General features: G+C 32.2%; 1 protein-coding gene and 1 long non-coding RNA gene across 2 annotated transcripts in view; both read left to right on the top strand.

Annotated features, from left to right (window-relative positions):
- The first annotated feature begins 2,586 nt into the window (after positions 1-2,586).
- Positions 2,587-22,721, top strand: part of LOC142226285 (putative sodium/potassium/calcium exchanger CG1090) — a 43,618-nt gene continuing 23,483 nt past the window's right edge. Inside the window, exon 1 of the mRNA XM_075296207.1 lies at positions 2,587-3,694. Within this exon, the coding sequence (XP_075152322.1) occupies positions 3,692-3,694 (3 nt within the window). The 5' untranslated portion in view covers positions 2,587-3,691. The remainder of the gene's footprint in view (positions 3,695-22,721) is intronic.
- On the top strand, positions 12,567-13,429 carry LOC142219812 (uncharacterized). Its single transcript, XR_012717787.1, has 3 exons — positions 12,567-12,833; positions 12,898-13,003; positions 13,069-13,429. It is a non-coding gene; the product is annotated as an uncharacterized LOC142219812 (long non-coding RNA).

The raw sequence follows: 22,721 nt of genomic DNA, 5'->3' as shown, positions 1-22,721 counted from the left end.
AATTTCACAACAAGTATTTACGAAAACAATATATTATGTAAGTGTACATATTTTTTATGAAAAAGTCCATAAAATTATAAAAATGTACAAATTTATGTACAAATTCATATTTTATTTTTTTGTGTGTAAGCACACGCAAAAAACTAAAAACTCTACATGGGGATCCAATTTTACACAGTAATTATACACCAACCATCAATGATCTAAAGTATAAATTCGAATTTAAATATGTGTCAAAATTTCATTAAAAATTACAAAATATTCAGTTGATTTGAAAAAAGTTTTATTTGAAATGAAAAAGGTTCGATTTCATTTGTAAAATGTTTCGTTTGATTTGAAAAATGTTTCATTTGATTTGAAAAAGGATTCATTTGATTTGAAAAACGATTCATTTGATTTGAAAAAGGTTTAATTTGAAATGTAAATGGTTTCATTTGAAGTGAAAAGTGAAATAAATATATGCATAAATACGTATGTACCTACATTGCCAGAGTAATGTCTTGAATATGCCATGAATGTGTTTTTTTTTTATAAAAATGTTTATGGTTCCTCGGCATTTTGTATTGTTTTGTGTGATCGGCATTGTTGTCATTTAAAAGATAAGAAAATATATTAGACATCTATATCTATATCTTAATCTGAATTGAGTATTTCCAAAAACAATAGGACTTGACTTTGGCATTTAGTTTTGCGAATAAATCTTTAAGAAATACTCGAATGGTATTTTTTGTGATTATTTTTATGGTATATCAAAACGACATAGCTCATTACGCTGTAACGATTGGTACGCACGTCATGTACACGGATGAAAAAGGCTGTTTTTCATATGTTTGGCTATAAACATTATATGTTTGGAACACAAATTTTTAAACACAATATTTTTGAGTGCAAGCATATAATGTTCATAAACTAGCATAACATGTTTGGGACATATATGTTAATATGTTAGAACATATTATGTTTGGGACATAAAATGTTTGTAAATATAATATGCTTGGATGCAAACATATATTAATTTAGAAATAGCCTATAAACATATATGTGTTTAGTAGCTTGGAGCGCTATTTAACAGGGAGCGATATTGAATTAAGTTGGTGGTTGTTACTTGTTATTACAAAATTAACATTTTATTTTTCCTTGGGCAATTGATCAGCTACTTCTTTGATCCTTACAAACTGTGTGGTCCGCTGTTCGAATCCCCGTCCGGCAAAAGGTAAAATTAAAATAAAAAAATCATACAATTGAATAATTTCTTCTACAATGTTTGTATTACAGAAAAAGGTGCTAAGAACTAAAAAATCTCGTGGACGTGAGAAAGATGTGGGGGAATATACAATTGGGCAGAAACAAAATTTTGAGCATTCAGGTCGAAAACCTATGTTGTTAGCACCTATATTACCTGTTTATTTTCATAATTCGTTATGATTGTAAATATATAAATAAATAAATAAAATTTTGAGCACAATATTGTTTGGGAGAATTTTTTTTAAGCATATAATATTTATGGGTGCAAAATGATTCCAAACATATTATATGTTCACATAATAACATATTGTTTTTTGGAAGACAACATTATTGAATTTGGATGCAAAAATACAAAATGTTTGGAACTTAGAGTACCCAAACATATATTGTTTAGACTAATATGCTTTCAAACATATTATATATTGGAAGAGATCAAACATATAAATGTTTGGGCAATACCCAAAAATGTATATGCTTGAAGCAAAATATGTTTGGGAGTATATGTTACAGAAGCGATTTTTTGTGAGCGTGTAGTTTCAAATCCTATCCATGCAAACGTTTGGAAAACTTGTGTCGCAAACGTTTTGCTTTTGTTGGAGTTTTTCTATCTCATCAATAGGTTCAAAATTTCAAAAACTAAAAAATATTGTTTTCTGCAATTTTTTTAAATTTTGTTCGTGTTAAAATATATTACGAGTATGTATGTGTGTATCTTACTCATTTTGTCATATTAGTTATGTTTTTACAATTAAAACATGTGTATTTATATCCTACATATCATAATATAGCAAATTTTGTAATTTAATTCAAATGTCATATTACTTTGTAGCGTCGTACTAAATTTGTATTTAAATTCATGTACATTTTGTTACAGTACACACAGAGAAGGAATATGGTCACCCCAAACCCGTTTCAAGAGTATAATGTTTTGGACGGGGAGCATGTAACACGTTTGTCGCAACCAAGTATTTGCTCACAAATTATGTATATGATTTCGGCAAGCATGTCTACAAAAATGGTCCGTACAAAAATAAAATTATGCTGTGGAAAGCGGAAATTCCACAAAGCTATATTTCCGCTTTAGCCAATATCCATATCCATATATTGTTATACTAAACTCAACACTAACAAATCGTATTTGTGGTGAGATGATACATACTCATACTCTCGCCATAACAATATAACGGTTAGTCCGAAGCAAATGCTGCCTCTGTTAACTATGACGATACCAAACTGAGATGATATGTTGAGCTGTAAAGCTTTCAGCTTACTGTATGCAATGGGGCATTCCTTAACATGATTGCTAACAAAGGCCAACAGTTTGCGATTTGTGCTCTGAGAGTTCGCAAGTGTTTGTTAAAGCGCGCATATACCACACACAAGGATTATTGAAACAAACAAGAAACATACACGCTCTCACCCTATGCATTTGCTGTTACACATGTTAGAAACACAAAATCATATATACATACATAACAGTAACTAATCGTGTTTAAAAAAAAAGTAGAACAAATAACAGCAAAAGAACGGAGAGGACACATCATCCTTTAATGAAAAAATTACACAAAATCGGCTAACAAAACCTCAACAGACTTAAAGACGACAGGAGAAACGACTTTGACGTTAACGTCACTATTGGCGTCGATTCCAACTGCGATTGTAGCAGCGTTGACGATTAAACCCGACGAGTGAACGACGACAATGACGACGAAGAATAACACGTTAAGAGCAAAAAGTCTTCTGACACACAATAATTTCCAAAGCTGAAGAACAGTTGAACTGCGGAATCAAAGGATGTGTAATTAAACAGCAAATCAAGGAAATCTCGAAATTATTCCTGAAGAGGGCTCTTGTGCACAAACAAAAAAAGAAAGAAAATAAAGAAAAATATGAAGAAATCGAAATAAATAAAAAATAATCTAAAATGAGGAGCAATGAAATGAAATCAAGTGAAATGAAAGGAAAAGAAATGTGAAAATGCTGTAATACTGCCAATCAGCCAAGTGAAAAAGTGCAAAACAAAAATGTTCAGGGACCAACAAAAGTGCAAAGAGCAAACAGTCAAGTGTCCACAAAAGTAAACCACCAAACCGACGTAACAACCTAACCAAAAATATACCAAAAACCAAGGCAAATTGAAGCAAGAAAACTTTGTAGGGTTTTTTCGTCTGTATCTATTTTTCAAAACAAGAGAAAAAATACAAAGAAAAAAACCCTAATTCCACCACCACCAGCCCGCACTTGCACCCGTGTCCAACAATCAGCCAGTTAGTCGTCGAATACGCCACGGAATTACGTGTGAAACGCTGTCTTGGCAGTGTGTTACGACAGCATAAACAGAAGAAACAGTGGCAGGAGGATAAGTGACAACCAGTGCCAGTGAGGAATAATTGAATTTGCACAGGATTTTCTAACAAGGATACCGACAACCGCAGTGCACTGCAAAATGGTAAATTGCTATTCACAATTCCCTTAAGAAAATTAATTTAAGTTGCTCTCGACAGAGCGAAATAACCAAGCAAGCAACCATTCAATCAACCAACCATCCATCAACCGACAACACACAATTCAATTGTTTTGTAATTTCCTTTTATGAGTGTATGGAAATGTGGTTAAGGGTGTTTGTCTGTGTTTGATGATAAAAGTTTTCCATTTCCATCTCATTTCCCTATTTTCCCACCCGTCCGTCTTAGCTTCATGTTTACCTCATTGATGCTATGACATTTTTTGCGTATTCTTAAGGCACCAATACGACCTCACTGTCGACCCTAAGCGAAAATGAATTCCATCCATTCGAGTGTGTTTTCCGCACTGCTCTTAAGGGACAAGAGTCTATGTCTAGTTTAGGTTTTTTCTGTACGATTTTTCACTGCAAATTGAAAAATAGAAAAACAACAGTCACCGATGTACACTTAAAGTGTGGCACAACACAACGACAATCAATGCAACAAAAGGACGACAATTGCACATTTCCCCCAATAAAAGGCAATTGTTGGGAAATTAGCAACAAAACAAAAAAAAATATATTTTTTATGAATGTGGTCGGTCTGTCTATCCATCCATTATTATATCTGTTTTTTGTGTTGTTTGGCTTTTGTTTCGTTTACAGGATAAGCTTTTCCACAGCGTAAAAATAAAAACCTCCAAACAATTGTTTGGCCAAATCTTATGATGTAACTCACCATTGTGTCACAAGGATAAGGGGATGGTGGTAGTGGTGCCCGACGGTAGTTAGCACTGCCACAACAAAGTGTGAGGGCTATGAGACGTGAATCAACTTTCACCACCCCAGAACATTCACCACTTGTGGTAGATAGGATTTTTTGTGGCATTTTGTATGAATGTCGCTTGTATAAATTGTAAGGAATTATTTATTTGTGATTATTTCAATTTGTTTAATAACCCCAAATGGAACGGAAATTGTTCTACAAACTGTTTTTAACACGTTAAGAGTCATAAGCTAGTATAACATGTTTGGGACATATATGTTAATATCTTAGAACATATTATGTTTGTGACATTACATTTTCTTAAATATAATATTTTTGGATGTAAACATATATTAGTTTAAACATTTCGTATTAATAATATATGTTTAGAAATGTCAGAGAGAAAGTGAGTAGAATAGAAAAAAATCATAATTATTTTCCATTTCTTCCTAGATAATTGAATGATTAAAAAATGAAAAACATTTTCACTGATAACATTAATACATAATAACTATAAAATCGCTGTTCAATAACTATAAAGTCTAAAAGTTCAAGATAAAAGTATATGGAAAACGGCAGGTTTAAATACAACGAACAAATGTGTAGGTTACTGAAATGTTTAGAAACTGGAGTTAACTATTTGGGGTCTTAAAAGCACATATGAAACATAGCATACTTGCACAGTACAAATAATTTATTGTTTGAACGAATTCCGAAAATATATATATGCTTGAAGCAAAATATGTTTGAGAGTATATGTTACAGAGGCACATGTTTTTTTTTGAGGGTGCGGGATTCCCCATCAATTTTTTTCTCTCTTTGAGAATTCTCCATTTGGCGGTTTTGAATGAAAATTTAGGACAATTAAATGTCGCACAGAAGAATAGAAAAGGTTAAATTTGCACCCAGAAAAAAGAGGATATAATGCCAACTGAACTTTATTTTAGTTCATGAAGATTAGTTGATTTTAGTTAAATTTTGCACAATATGAGTAAATGTTCCTTATTTGGATAATTTTTTCCTAACTTTAATGATGTGAACTAAAAATAAGAAAAAAAGTTATATACAAATATAGTGCACAATTTTACTAAAAAATAAAATAGTTCATATTTTCCTAAAATGACAGAAGTTTGCTTAAATTGAGTTCATAAGTCTCTCAAATGAGTAAATTTTACTAAAATTGTACCTGTCTCGTACTTCGTACAGCGCTAGAGACATTGTAACAATTTTTAAATCCATTTTTTTCTTCCAACATATGGAATTTTCTTAAACAACAGAAAAAAAATAATTATTTTTAAAAAATTTTCTTCAATTTGACAATTATTTGTAACATGTTGCAATTAGAAAACTAAGCCGGCTATCAATGTAAAGCCATTTTTCGGAAGGTTCAAGTGTGGTTTATTGTTGGGTTTAATGAACTGCCTGAATTTATTCTGATAATTGGTTGATAGTTTTGCTGCAAATATAGGATGCTGATGAGGAATGTGGTAATTCCGAAACGTGCGTCCATCCAACCATCTTGCAGTCTATAGGGCTTTGCCCAAATAAATTTGACAAACATGTATTCCTCTGTTGGTTAAGCTACACTTGTAGTTTAGTCAATGTATGGTTTTAAGCTGAAATCAAAAAAACAACAACAATGAAAACTATTTTAGTTAAAATTTTCTAAAATAAACCTACATTTTCTTCCACGGTGGGGTCACTTTTTTTGGGTGTGTTGAAAATTTTCATAAGATTTTAAATATTTCCATTCAAATGAACTTCCAAAACATTACGTCTAGACAATGCCCTATAACATGCTAATATAGAATTCAAATATGTAGTTTGGGGATCAAAACTACATATTTGGAAGATGGTTTAGATTTAGATTATATTAGATTTTCTTTCTTGATTAAAAATGTTTAGTTTACATAAGTATTCCAGTAAAAAAAAAACTTTACCAAAAAAGTAGTGAACATGTGATCCGAATACAGCGTTTTGGTATTTAGGATTTCTTCCACAAAATTTTAATAATTTGTACCATTTTATCAATTTTTATTCTATTTTTAAAATAGTAAAAATTCTCTTTCAAAAATATGAAAAAATGAGTTATACAAAATTGAGTGAAACGAACTTGTTGGGTAGCCAAAATAAAGAGATTCTTTGGAAGGACATTTTTGGAAGTGGTTTCAAAGTTGTGCCTATTGAACAACTTCCAATTTTTTTTTATTCTGTATATAAATGGTTGTTATATTGTACAAAAATTCAAATTGTACATTTAGCAATAAATAATTCCTGAAAAAAGTCTTTTACACTTGGAATTATTAAAAAAAAATATTTAAAAAAATGTCAAATATTTGCTCAAGTTTTCGCAGCCTTCGCCATTTATTATATTTGCGTATAAAATATTTCGTTGTTTAGCCTTCTTATAAATTGCAAATGATGCAAAGTTGATCATGGTCCGTAACTGCATATATATGTATTTCCATTCAACTGTAGAATTTCGAACTGAGCCTCAAGTATCTCCCTTATGGTTCCTCCAGAAAAGTCTAGATGTTTATATCGGTGACTATTTAGTTTTTTTTTATTATATCAAAGACAATACAGAAGAAGACAGAGTTTTGTCCTAACAAAACTGATGCTCTAGAAGTCTCTGTCACATAATATTATGAAGTTTGGGTCAGTGTGTCTCTGAAATTTAGTGCCGTTTGTCTCGGAAAATACCAATGATATTTGTAATTTTGATAAATTTCTGAATTAAAAACCACAAAACAATAAGAAAACGATGATAGAAAATTAAAATGGAAAGTGTATAAACAATGAAGTGAATATTTATTGTGGTTTTTTGCGATTTCGATTTATACCCTCCTCCACACTGTGGAACAGGGTATTATAAGTTAGTGCATATGTTTGCAACACCCAGAAGGAGACGAGATAGACACATGGTGTCTTTGGCAAAAATGCTCAGGGTGGGCTCCTGAGTCGATATAGCCATGTCCGTCTGTCCGTGAACACATTTTTGTAATCAAAGTCTAGGTCGCAGTTTTAGTCCAATCGACTTCAAATTTGGCACAAGTATGTGTTTTGGCTCAGAATAGATCCCTATTGATTTTGGAAGAAATCGGTTCAGATTTAGATTTAGCTCCCATATATATATATTTCGCCCGATATGGACTTATATGGCCCCAGAAGCCAGAGTTTTACCCTAATTTGCTTAAAATTTTGCACAAGAAGAACAATTAGTACTATAGTCAAGTGTGCCAAATTTTATTGAAATCGGTTCAGATTTAGATATAGCTCCCATATATATCTTTCGCTCGTATATGTCCCAGAAGCCAGAGTTTTACCCCAATTTGTTTGAAATTTTGCACAGGGAGTAGAATTAGCATTGTTGCTATGCGTGTCAAATTTGGTTGAAATCGGTTCAGATTTAGATATAGCTCCCATATATAGCTTTCGCCCGATTTACACTCATATGATCACAGAGACCAATTTTTTGCTCCGATTTAGCTGAAATTTTGCACAGGGAGTAGAATTAGCATTGTAGCTATGCGTGCCAAATTTGGTTGAAATCGGTTCAGATTTAGATATATCTCCCATATATAGCTTTCGACCGATTTACACTCATATGACCACAGAGGCCAATTTTTAACTCCGATTTTGTTGAAATTTTGCACAGGGAGTAGAACTAGCATTGTTGCTATGTGTACCAACATTTTCCTTGTAAAATCGCCACTGTTTAGTCGAAAAGTTGTAAAAATGACTCTAATTTTCCTAAACTTCTAATACATATATATCGAGCGATAAATCATAAATAAACTTTTTCGAAGTTTCCTTAAAATTGCTTCAGATTTAAACGTTTCCCATATTTTTTTTACTAACGATGTGTTCTACCCTAGTGCATTAGCCGACTTAAATCTTGAGTCTATAGATTTTGTAGAAGTCCATCAAATTCTGTCCAGATCGAGTGATATTTAAATGTATGTATTTGGGACAAACCTTTATATATAGCCCCCAACACATTTGACGGATGTGATGGTATCGAAAATTTAGATCTACAAAGTGGTGCAGGGTATAATATAATAAAAACCTATTTTCCCATAGCCACCTACACCTTGACATTTGTTTTCTCTCACTCTCTCAGAGAACCAGGCTGCGTATTCCTCTAGATTGTCTTTGATTATATTGTGTGCCCAAATTAGTATATTGTGTGCCCAAATTAGTAATGCGGACTTAGTTCGGGATTAATGTCATAGCTTTCATTTTCAGTATGTGTCATTTTCCCATTGATTAGTTTTTGGCTCTCAATATGACAAGTTTCACGTCCACAAAACAGTAACATATACTCCCAAATATAGTTTACTTCAAGAATATATATTTTCAGTATTTGTGCAAACAAAAAATTGTTTGTACTGGGCAAACATATTTTATGTTTCACCCTAAGCACTGTTAAGGCTCCGAATGAATGTGTAATGTGTAAATTGAATAATTTTTAGATTTAAACATAAAAATGTTCGATGTTGATGAATGCAAGCTTATTTATCAACATAAAAAAATATGTCTCTCAAGCAAAGCACCATTCTCATTTAGTTTTCCTTCACTGTGTTACGTTAATGGTTTTCATTATCCACACGGATGAAAAAGACTGTTTTTCATATGATTAGGTGTAAAAATTATATGTTTGGAACTCAAAATTTTTAACACAACATTTTTAAGTGCATGCAATGATTGAAAAATGAATTTTCCACAGATATATTCTGATTGATGTTCTTTATTTTTTATTCATGTTCTATTAAAAGTTAAGTGTTCTATTTTATAGTTTTGTATAGAATTTTTCCTCCAATTGTCAGCCAATCTTCTCTGCATTTTTTTATTGGTTGGCCAAAATATCTTCCATAGAAGTGAAAATAGTGATGAATTCAAAAATGTTATAGGCGATGTCAAGGTGCCGCTAAGCGGCACGGAACTCCGTCGTGGATTTTTGGCATCCCTTAAGAAATGCACATAAAAAGTGTTCGCCTATCGCCTTTCGCTATGGTTATGTGTACACTAGAGGTGTGCACGTGACACGAAATTGTCGTGACTCAAGCGTGAGTCACGCTGATTGCAATGGTGTTATTGTGCGTGAGCTTGAGTCACGAAACTAACGCGTCAGTCACGCTGATGGCAATGAGCGTGAGTGTGCGTGATTAACAAACCAAATGTCGTGCGTGACACAAAACTAATTTCTTCGTGAGTGTGCGTGAGTAACGAATTTCGGAGAAATACGCTCACGAAAATCATCCCGCCCACGGACATAAAACGCTTACGAGTTGAATTCATTTACAATTTTATTGACACCTGGGTTTTTATGAGTTTATTAACGCTCTCGATTTTAATCATGCTCATGTTTTCCCCAAGGTAAATTACTCATAAAATTATTCGTGAGTCACAACATTTTTCGTGAGTCACGATATTTTCCGTGAGTCACGACATTTTCGTGCGTTAGTACAAATTTTCTTTTCGTGAGTGTGCGTGAGCCTGAGTCCTACCAAACAATATCGTGCGTGAGTGTGCGTGAGCTTGAGTAAAATATTACTCACGTGCACACCTCTAGTTTACACACATATGCGTTTGAATTGCAACCTTTTAGGTACCATTCAGCGCTTGCAGTCCACCATCATAACTGAAATATTTAAACAACCACTTTTCTTTATAATTGTAAGGGATCGGGATACCCGCGGAGGACACTCAGGTCAGGTTAGGTTCATTTACACCCAGAGAAGGAATATGATCACCTCAAACGTGTTTCACAGCGACCATGTAGCATTTTTGTCGCAGAGATATTCTTTTCTCGTCAAACATGACATGCTTTCCGAAATCAGGTACACAATTTCCGAGAAAAGAACATGGTTTCAACAAACATGCTACATGTTTTCCGTGAAAAAGTAACATTTTGCTCTTGGAACCATGTTGGGGTGATCATATTCCTTCTCTGCGTGTTGTGTTTAGACACACTTCGACTATTCAGTCCATTGTGATACCACTGGTGGCGAATTTCCCTCTTATCAATGAGTACTGCCCGATTGAATCCATCGAAAGTTTACGCAATAAGAGGCGGCATTTCAGAACTAGATTATTTCAGAGAGACCAGAGAGTTATTTTTGCATATATTCAACAAATGTTTTATTATTATTTTGGCTATTTGGGCCTCTCGATTTTTTTTATTTTTTTATTTTTCTTTAAAATAACAGCTTTATTGTATATACAAGATATAGATGCCTCAGCGTCTTATAGACTTTGTTGAGGCTAGTTGGCAAAGGTAAATTCAAAGCTCAATAAATAACATAAGTATTGAATATTAACATAAAATGGATATGCAAAAACTAGGTAAATACATTATTTTAGGAAGTTAATTTATGAAATATATAATGAAAGTTATGTAGTTTCATCTATACTATCATTTAGGTGCATTTTAATTAAACTTTTAAATACAGAAATCGTACTAATATTTTTCAAATTATTCGGCAAACTATTATACGCTATACTTCCCATATATTCAACCCTCTGTTTCGTAGTTTCAAGGCGACATCTGGCTAATCTTAAATTACTGTTGTTTCTTGTATTAAAAGAACTTTGATTTACTCCAAACGTTACATTATGGTGTCCTATATGATGTAAGCATTTGTAAACATATGTCAAAAGTTGCATTCTATATAAACCATATATTGGCAATATCGAAGGAAATGTATTTTTATATAGATCAAGTGTAGAATACATGATGGGCAAGTCAGCTACAATTTTCAAAGCCTTGCTTTGCAATCTGAATAGGGATTTCAATTCCTCCCTTTTCCCGTGCCCATACAAAATAATCAAATAGTTCAGATGACTTTGTATCAGTGCCCTATATATTACGAGTATGATTGCTATGTTGCTCATACGCACCAATGTACGCCAAAATTAAGGTCACATGGCCATTCGGTACTGTTTATTATTGTTCTGCAATCGCGTCCATAATATTAAAATACATAATCGTATGCCATGGCGAGATTTTTAGTTCTTTTAATTTGGCTAATAACTTTTCTATGATTTTATAAAACATAGGATTTAACGTTGCTTGGTAATTTAAACCCTAGTAGGGATTGATGTTTTATTGTACATCATATACAACTAAAGCTTCGATCGGTAACCAATTAGGTATTTCATTTTATTGAATTGGATATCAAGAGCTTTTCTTTTAATTTATTTATTTTTATTTATTCAGTTAAGACAATACAATAAGCCAGTAAGGCCAATAATAGCGCATTATCCCTATAACCAATTAATTATATATAAAATCCAAAATACAGGTAGAGAAAACATATAATCACCCCAAACATGTTTTAAGAGCAAAATGATCATGGAACCTGTTTGCCGCAATCATGTTATTATTTCGAAAATTATGTATCTGATTTCGACGACAATGTATATGTTTGTCGAGAAAACAACATGTTTGAGGTGATCATGTTCCTTCTCTGCGTGTAAATTAACCATTTAAATAAATAACAATATGAATGCTGCTTATACCCTCCACCATAGGATGGGGCCGTATATACTTGATTTTTTTTTAAGTATAGAATATATATGGGTTAAGATTCAAATAACATCCACAAATACTTATTGTAGCTAATAACGATAACGATTGACAATGACAGACATTTTTTTAAAATTAATTTATTCTTTTATAAATCATTCATTCAGAAGTCTCTGTGAGAAGAATTGCTTAAATTGGTAAACAGTAAAATTGAAGTACCTGAGTGTTTTTGGCAAAGAATTCCAAATTCTAGCAACGGACACAATATACGATCTCCGAAATGTAGAACAGGAAAATTGAGGTAGCTTAATCTGTGGTTTCCTTATAGAATGGGAGGAAATAAATTTCGAAAGCAAACTTTTTGTGTTTTGAGACTCACTGTTAATTTGACTCACCAAATATATACATGTTTTGAGGGAATTAGATTAAGATTTAATAGATTAATATTTAATTTTATATGTTTACTATTATTATTAATATTTTTGTTAAAAATTCTTATTATTTCAACTACCCAATAAACACAGGATGAGCGTTTTTCAAATGCAACAACTTTTCAGTTTGAGGGTAAATATAATTTTCAACATAAATTTAACTTGACTTGAAATAGCTCATCTTCAATACATCTTCAAATTGTTTGCGAATTACTTCCAATTTGCCAAAATGTTGACGAAATCTTTGAAAAGGTGTTGAAGATAATATGAGAAAACTTTGACAAAACACTACCCTAAAATGCAACGAAAAAACCATGTGGTTTTCAATACTTATTTGTGCAACGAAGTTCGTGGTCAATTGCAAGAAATAAAAAAAGGAAAATTTTAGACAAATAACCAAATAGTTTATAAAAATAGGTAAGTGAAAATAAAAAATGAAATAAAACTTTAAGGAAGTCACTAAATGTATATCTCTTTGCAGAAAACTAAAATTATGGATTCTACGTTCTTGAAAACATTAAAAAGCTGAGCGATGAAAAAATGGTTAACAATTAACTGGAACTGCTTCAAATAGTTTACAATAATTGGTACGTCAATATGAAAAATTAAATCAAAACTTTAGAGAATTCACTAAATTTAAATCTCTTTGCAGAAAACCAAAATCTTTGGATGCTATATTCTTGCAAACATTAAGAAGATGACCAATGAAAAATGAGTGGCTTATCGACAAGAACAAGTTTCCAGAAACTTTACAAGTGCAACCAATTAAAATTGTTAAAAACAACAAATTGTTGAAATCAACAACTTCTGGATGAAAATGGGCATCACATCGTCAGTTTAATTCACATACTATTATCAGTTTAAAATGGATATTTTGTGAATTCCTTCTGCTGAAAATCAATTCTAACACGCGGTCCAGTACGTTCCTAATTTCAAATTGCCCGCATGTTAATAAATTTTAATGCTGTCTTATGACACCAAAAGGAAGGAAAACGAATTATCAATGCAAAAGTGTTTACTAATAATGTTAAAGATATTTAAAGTTTTGTTGTTTGTTTTTTTTTGTTTCTTATTTGTTGATATGTTTAATAAGATTATTATTTATCAATTGGTATTGTAGTGTATTATGTAGTGTAGTGTATTATTATATATTTTATTTTGATGAAAATGAATAAATTATACAAAATTCATAGAATTTTGTCTTTGACTTTCAATTTGAAGTGGGGATATCATTCATACAAATTTAGGTTGAAAAGTATTTGCAACGATGTTAATTTTGAATTTGACTCGCATCGAAAATTGTTTGACAAATTATTGAGTAGCGATGCATTTCAATTTGAGGATAACACTTGAGATATTATTGCTAATGTGTTGAATTTCACTGTTGAGGGTAATGTCTGTTTTTTGTTGAGAACGCGATTTTCTCAACAATTTCTCAACTTGAATATTACCCTAATCCTTTGAAAAAATGTTTGAAAAATTGTTGAAATTTAGCATTTTTCAAACGTTTGTGTTTATTGGGTATTGTTATTTTTAATATTTTCATTATTGTGACACATTTTATTTTTAACTAACTTTTGTATACAGTACTATTTATAAGTTCATACTTTTTGTACTGATATGGATCAATAAATAAAGAAAAGAAAGAAAGAAAGACTGTCAGCGTTGTGTTTGTTTTTGTTCATAAAATTGTAACGGTATCGAAGCCACCGTGGTGCAATGGTTAGCATGCCCGCCTTACATACACAAGGTCGTGGGTTCGATTCCTGCTTCGACCGAACACCAAAAAGTTTTTCAGCGGTGGAATATCCCACCTCAGTAATGCTGGTGACATTTCTGAGGGTTTCAAAGCTTCTCTAAGTGGTTTCACTGCAATGTGGAATGCCGTTCGGACTCGGCTATAAAAATGAGGTCCCTTGTTATTGGGCTTAACATGGAATCGGGCAGCACTCAGTGATAAGAGAGAAGTTCACCACTGTGGTATCACAATGGACTGAATAGTCTAAGTGAGCCTGATACATCGGGCTGCCACCTAACCTAACCTAACCTAACCTAACGGTATCGAAAGCTTCAAGTGTTTTCTTCAAGTTGAATAAAAAAATAGTTAATTCGGTTGTCAATTATCGAAGTTTTAGTGCCTCAAGGAAAAAATATTTGAGAATTTGGAAAAAGGTTTTTATACATGTGACTTTTTTCAAAAATTACAACAAAACTGTTGAAAGCTTCTATTAAATCGGTATTTCGATTGGGATGTCCCAGTGATGATTTATTTATTTTATTTCAGTTCTGGGGAGGAATTTGGAAGGAATCGCTTTACTATACTTTGGTTTTTTACACCGCCAGTTAAATTGGCATAGGTTCAAATCAAAACATTTTCGTGAATCACGCGAAGCCGTGAATGATATTTAAACTAAATCTCGTGAATGTGAGTGAACGGGACTAAACAAAAATGTGTCGTGCGTGAGTAAACATCAAATTGTGTTCGTGATTGTGAGTGAGTAAAATTTCTCCGAAATCACGCTCATGGTAAAAATTCACGTTCACGATCCAACGCACGCTTACGATAAAATTCACTTTCACGATAAAATTCGTGTTCACTATATATTATACGTTTACAATAAAATTCACACTCACGATAAAACAGAGACAAAAAAATTAAATTGTGCTAATTGTTCCGTCGTGAGTTATGAATGTTACAGGAATTCGACAACACTTAAGAGTTTACAAATAATGCAAAATCGAGCCGTAAAGGCTGTATTTAATTTGCCTATTAGGTTTTCTACACAACTTTTATATTCGAGTGTAGCAAGTGGCATTATTTTACCAATAAAGACGCTATATAAATATAAACTATTGCTATACATGTTTAAAGTACTTCATTCGATAGGATTTCACACGATTCAGTTTAATCGAAATCAAATGGCTTTTCAGACCAGGAATCAATTTGACCTCAGGGTCGTGAGGTGCAGATTGGAGTTAACCAAGCAACGAATTGAATTTATTGGAGCTTTTGAATATAATCACTTGCCGAGTTATTTAAAGCTTGAAAATTGTATGTCGAATTTCAAAATAAGATTAAAGAATTATTTTCAAGAAAATTAATGGATGCCTCAAATGTTAATTGTTGAATATTTGTATATTATAAATCTATATTTGTTTTGATTTTTCGATTTCTTAAAAACATGTTGTAATTTGCCAGCTTGCCTTGTTTAAGCCCAACGTGGCGCTGAGGCCAAATTTTATTGTTTGATGACTTTTTTGAAATAAATAATAATAAAAAAACTCATCAGTAATGGCAGCAAGTGATAAGATTTGTCGTAAATCACAAGAATTTACGTGAATGGTAATTGTTGTATCACGAACATTTTCGTGAATGAAGAATATTGTCGTGAGCCGCGGGAAATTTCGTGAATTACGAGAATTTTTTGAGCCACCAAAAATCGTGTTTCGAAAGTATTCGTGAATCACGAGATTTGTCGTAAATTACGAAAATTGTTGTGAATCGTGCGGCAGCGCGAAGCATGAACGTTGTTCGTGCGTGAGCGTGCGCGAGTATGACTTTTAAATTTGTGGATTTGCGTCGGCCTGAATTCCTACCCACATGGCGTGCGTGAGTACAAATATTTCTTCGTGAATGTGCCTGAGCGTGAGTGAAATTTCACTCACGTGCGCAACCAAGTATATATTTACTGTAAAAATGACAACAAACTTTGAAAAGTCCAATAAAACGTAATACGTCTATCATTACAAAACAAACAATTTTATAGTGACAATTGCCCAAAGTTGCCCACAGGCAACATTCTCTACCGCCCAAACGAATGGGAGTGGCGACCCGAAATTTTGGCTAGACTCTCCTCCTTCAACATGATTAAAAGTATAAAAAAAATTTATCGATACCGGTAAAAATTCGGGGTTGAAAGGGTTAAATAATCCTGGAGAGTATTGCGTGTATTTTCATTTTTGTCTACATCTAATATCGCTGAGTCATCAGCAAATGTTCCAATAATAGCTTTCTTTGATTTCGCAAGGTGCAGTATGAATAAAAGATAAAGTAGGGAACCGAGTACACCGGTCCGATTATCTTTAATGGGACTCACATCACCAGCTTCAATGTAGGATGATAAAAACAAATAATAGGTATGATGATTCAAAAGATGTGCTGTATGTGAATTTTAAACTAAATGTGTAAATGCAATACGATTCGTATCACATGTCAATACCAAACCAAAAAAAGGCTCCTTTCATTGAGAATAGAAATGTGTAGCACACATTTGTGATAAAAAAAAAAACTATCAGCAAAAGCTATTAATAAGAAAAACAAACTTCATTATTGTTGTAATACCTTGCAGTCTAAAGGGCTTTGCCCAATTAATTTGACAAACATAATTTTCCTCTTTCATATCGTGTGGTAATTGTGAAAGATGTACAAGTGAGATTTGGTAATCGCAGAGTTGTTAATATCAAAAATTATTGTCGTCTTGATCCATTCACCAGCTGCATCATAAATTTGACGGACTAATAATTATTTTTAGGTTTTCATTCATACAGCTTTTAGAGTAATCGTCTCTTTGTTTTCTATTCGACTTTTTTTAAATTATTTTTAGATTCTTCTGTTTGGGCTTTTAAAGTTAGGTATTTAATATGAAGATTAATTTATTCCATTTTTGTCATCCAACGTTTCGTTGGGATATTCCAGCTTCTTCAGGGATGGTATTTTTATTAAATATTTAATTTCAGAAAATAATCAGGTAAAAACTAAATATTTGTTTTTACATTCAATTGTGGATAAAATCGAAATTAGCTTAAAAAACTTAGATTTTTAAATTACACCACAACCAGTTTCCATACAAATATTTCTAGCCATTTTGATAGTTTTACGTTTATTCTTTTTTAATTATGTGGTTAATAAAGGAACAAGAAATCGAAAGAAGTGTGAGTTATCGTTTATAACCAACACCGTCATTGTTACTGGAGAAGTGCTCTTGACTCCTGTATAAAGTTTTATTGCCCTTTCACAAGTTTACTTTAATTATCTTTCACAATTGTTATTATTTTCTCAAGAACTTTTAAATCAAATTGGAGTGGGGGATTGTAAAGAAAATTAGAATGTCACAAGTAACAGTTCACTCTTAAATCGAAATACTGCTATACGATTCCTTGACATTTAACTTTTGTCTGGTTGTCCCAAATAAGTGCGCGGGGAGAGCGATGACAAATTCGACGTCAAAGTGGCATCGATATTTCGAACGAACATCGGCCACATCGAACGACCTAAACCATTGTATTCCAAATGCCATTCCATCTCAGTAATCACCACCCACCACTCATCGGTTGTTGTAGCATATATTTCCATGCCTTATCTACACATTTCTCATGGCATAACAACGTAAGGATGAGCAGCAGCAGCAACGGCGACAGAATTTGCTGCAGCAGCTATTTTACTGTTATTTTTGTGAAAACATTTTCTCAAATATCTCAATGCAGACACTCTTCTTCTTCTCGGGACAATCAGTCACATTCATTCATTGCGTTAAGGTCGTTGCTAATACTACATATACTCACCAGTAGTGCATACATTCACTCACCCACACACGTACATACTATGTACGAAAACATTTGATGCGCTGTGTTGCGTATTTAGAGCAAGCACAAAAATCGATTTTTGAGAAATCTTTGCTTACAGAGAAATGTCATATCTCAACATTGACCGAACAAATTGAAAGAGACCCTTAAAAGATGAGATCACATGGGAAAATTAACTTCGTAGTGAATCATTAAATTTAATAAAATTTGCACTTCATAAAATTAGTGTTCGTAAACAATGATTCAGACTTAGCACAAGTAACATTTTTTTGATTGTACAAATGCCTGACCTGTACACAAAAACAAATAATTCTTTCCATCGAGTTCCTCAATCTTCTTTTTCCATAAATTTCGAATAATAATTAATTATAAATTAAAATCATGCCTTTGGACGTGAACAGGCGAATGTTTCGATATCAGGCTAACATGAACAGTAATAATTCTTTCCTACAAAATGATATTTTTTTGATTGTACAAGTGCCTGACCTGTACACAAAAACAAATAATGCTTTCCATCAAGTTCCTTAATCTTCTTTTTCCATAAATTTCGAATAATAATTAATTGTAAATTAAAATCATGCCTTTGGACGTTATTCGCCTGTTTCGATATCAGGCTAACATGAACAGTAATAATTCTTTTCTACAAAATGTTATTTTATATCAACACAGTTTTCTTTTAGTGTTAAGTTGTCTCTTTTAAGGACAAATAAATCTTTGTTTATGGTACCCTTTGCCCCTATCGTCTCCAAAGCACTTTGTTTAGCCTGAAAAAAAAAATAATTTTAACAACAAAAAGAAAACTGTGTTGGTCGAACATTTCGCTTCGCAGAAAAGAGGTAGATTGGTAAAAATTACTGTTCTTAAAATTAACTAAAATGTGCACTCAAAAAAAGTGAACCCTATATTTCAACGCCAACTCTATTTTAGTTCATGGGATTATTATGTTTTGAGAACGTTTTCTTGACTTTAATAATTTTTGACAAAACTAAAAAAGGGGGAAAAGTTATACACAAATGAATTACTAAATTCGTGTATCCCACATAATAATTCACAATTTCTTAAAATTTGTAAATTTTACAAATAATGCGCCCATCTTGAACTTCGTATTGCACTAAAGACATTTTTGCAATTTTAAACTCCATTTTTTTCCTTCATACCACGAAATTATCTTAAACAAGTGAAAACAAATAGTAACGTCTAATAAATTTTCTTGAATATGTCGAAAAATATTTATTTTTGTGAAATCGGCGTGCGTTTGTAATACAATTTAGTTAATTTTTTTTTGTAAATTAAGCTAAATTTTCTAAAATTAACCAACATTTTCCTTCCTTGTGGGGTCACTGTTTGTTTTTTTTTTTTGAGTGTGGGCGCTTATGTTTAATTCCATTTTCATAATTTTTTTTAACAATAAGATCAGCAAAAATGTACTGGAGTTTAATTAGTCAAAAATTTCTTAACATAACATGTTGTTCCCTTTTATGTCGTCTTTTAAGTTTTACAATGGAAGCAATAAAGTTTTAAGATAACCTTTACTTTTTACAATTCTGACTTATCTCACTTTTGCTTTAATATAGACATGATATTCTCATATGAATTGTCTGTTGGGGTCGTGAAAACTCAGTGTCCGAGAGTAAACGACATTGTTGCCGTTCAAAGCCACCTCACCACGCCACAATGAATGTCATTTACACTATGACCGAGTGGCCCACTCACGAAGCAACATTTTAATAACAGCGAAGAGTACTCTGGCTGTGTTAGTGCCAGAGTGGATCAATGTAAGGATGTACGAGTCTTAAAGGGAAATGCAATGATTGCTGTGAATGTTAGTGAAGATGTGTGTGTGTCAAATGGTTTCCATACACACATACAATATATGATTTGAATACTCTTGAATTAGGATAATGCAACAACAGAGATGATGATGCCTGTATAGCAGATAAATCCGGTTCATTTCAAGGTGTTTAAACAGAAACAATCAATTTACCGGTAGTGTCGCCTTTTATTCTATTTTGTTATATAGAAAAAAGTCAACAGTTGAACTTGTCTTATATTTAACTTATTTTTATTGCAAAAAATATTTTTTGTTGTAAAATGTTATTACTTTTTGTCGAATTTTGTTTACAATATGTCTCAAAAATAATTTATGAAATAATCTTAGGTACAATGACGGTACACATAAATTCAATATGAGCATAGGAAAATTTTAGTACGATAACAATAAGAATGAACTAATGTGTGCTTAAAATTGTCATGATTTGGCGCCAATGATTTTGTTTCTTTACTTTTAGTTCATTTTGCAATTTCGTAAATTGTTGAAATCTCAAAAAGTTGAGTACAAGTATCTTCATTTATTCTCATCACTACAGATATAACACTAAAATACGAACTTACTTGTCTTCATATAAGTGATCTTTAAAGTAACTATATGGCTCATATGCATACAATTTTCAGATTTGCTTGACTTACATTATTGTCCCTAACTCTATTTCCTCGTCTTATCAAAGCATATACACTCACCACCTCGAAGTAAGTAATTACGTTTATTCCCTATCGTGAGGTTTGCTGTTCTCTTCTTGTGGCCAGAGAGAAAACTCAGTGAGGTGAATAACGCAGTATTGCCAGGTGATTTTGGATTCTTCCCCCCAAATCTTAAGAAAAAAACCCCTAAATTGATCTAGACTTTTTTCAAAAACCCCCAAAAAAATTTAAGAATGTTAATAAGCCAAAAGGTGTCCCAAATTTTGTTAAAAAATCCTGCAGTGATACACTTTGCAAATTAAATTTAACACAAATATATATACTGAAAGATTTTTCTTTTCTGAAGAACAAAATTTCTTTTGAAGTAAATAAAAATCAGTAGATAACGTCATTATACCACTATCCACAAATTCGGGTTTATTTGTCTAAAATTTCGTTCCTGAGGAAAGTAATTTTTCTATGGGTATAATAATAAAATGTATATCAATATAAAGAGCAGACAAAACAATATAATTCAATGTATAAATCTTTCAAATAAAATTAATTTAAACAACGGCTTATAAAATATAATTAATAGAAATAAAAACTAAACAAAAATTAAAGTTCAGTAAATATATACATTATTCGCTAAAATTGTAGGCGTGAAATTATGAGACCAATAATTTAATGTTACAATACCATTATCTTAATTTATTTTTAATTGTATCAAATATTAAAAATGTCCCTTCAACAGATGCGTTTAAAACAGAATGTCATTGCTTAACATACTTGCTTGTATTTAAGAACATGGGTTGACTTCCCTCATTTTTTTTTCAAAATTTATGCCAGAATTGTTTTAAATTTTGTTGAGAATTGTTCCACTCTATAGGGTCTAAAATAATTTTTTACCCCCAAATAAATGTTACCCCTAAAAGCCCCCCTAAACGTGTAAAAAAACCCTAAATTTGGGGGGAAAACCCCCAACCTGGCAACACTGGAATAACGGTGGATACATATGTGTAGGTGTGTTAATAACTGGGAGAAAGATGATAACATCGTTATCGTTGGCATTTCGAACTTCTACACAAAGCATAATGCATATTCAGTAGTAACAGGGATAAAATCTTCTTGACAGATAGACGTTAGAGTTCTCTTGTAGGAATGTACCCCGTTCCCATCTATTGGCTCTATTATATGCTGTTTGTTTGTTGTCTTCGTCACTTATGATGCCGCTAAAAGCAGAGAAATCTTTTATTTGCTGTAATTGTTTCTGGTGTGAATGTTTGGTTGGTAGGCTGATAGACGATGTTGTTATATTTTTTCCTGAATAGATTCCTTTTGTTTCTCGTCTGTAACAATTGTTGTCGTTGATGTCAATTCTATGATGTCATCCTTGCATTTGTCTGCCAATTGTTGTGATTTTTGTTTTGTTCACTTGCTGTCATTTTCTTTATATCGATGTTCTTGCTCATATTTAATCTGGTTTAGATCCATTGTTGTTATTGTATTTTGGTCTGAAGCGAATGTGGAAAATGCGGTTTTAAGTTTGTTGACTCCGACTTGTAGCAGCAGCTACTACTAAGTGCTGTAAAACAGTGTGGATGTACTGGTCTAGCTATAGGGTTAAACTAACTGGGTTATGGGGATCGAATTTCATTTGTGTGGCCCCCTGGTTGTTTCTCTTTTAAGGTGTTGTTACCTTCAATTTCCATTTCATGCTTATTAACCGGCAAGTTTTGAAGTACATCTCTGTGAATGCTTGATGGACGACAGTAAATCGTATGACAATGTATTCAGTCGTTATTATAATGGAAAAATTTGCAGTGCAGCACAGTGGGTTTTAGTTTTGAAATTTTGCGAAAAAATATGAAGCCGATTGTCTTAGCTGCTAAACCCACAAAAAAAAAATCGCTTCTGTAACATAGGTCTCTCTTTCTAAACACATATATATGTTTATAGGCTATTTCCAAATTAATATGTGTTTGCATTTAAGCATATTATATTTACAAACATTTCATGTCCTAAACATAATATGTTCTAACATATTAACATATATGTCCCAAACATGTTATGCTAGTTTATGAACATTATATGCTTGCACTTAAAAATATTGTGTTAAAAAATTTGAGTTCCAAACATATAATGAAAAATAGTATTTTTCGTCCGTGTAGTTATTTTTTATAATTTGTAATTATAATAAATGTATTAATAAAATAAAATAAATAAACATGACAAATACAATAAATGATATTATTAGCGTACATC

The sequence above is a fragment of the Haematobia irritans genome, chromosome 1, assembly GCF_050003625.1.
Source record: "Haematobia irritans isolate KBUSLIRL chromosome 1, ASM5000362v1, whole genome shotgun sequence".
Classification (NCBI taxonomy): Eukaryota; Metazoa; Arthropoda; class Insecta; order Diptera; family Muscidae; genus Haematobia; species Haematobia irritans.
This window is presented reverse-complemented; position numbering and strand designations above follow the sequence as displayed.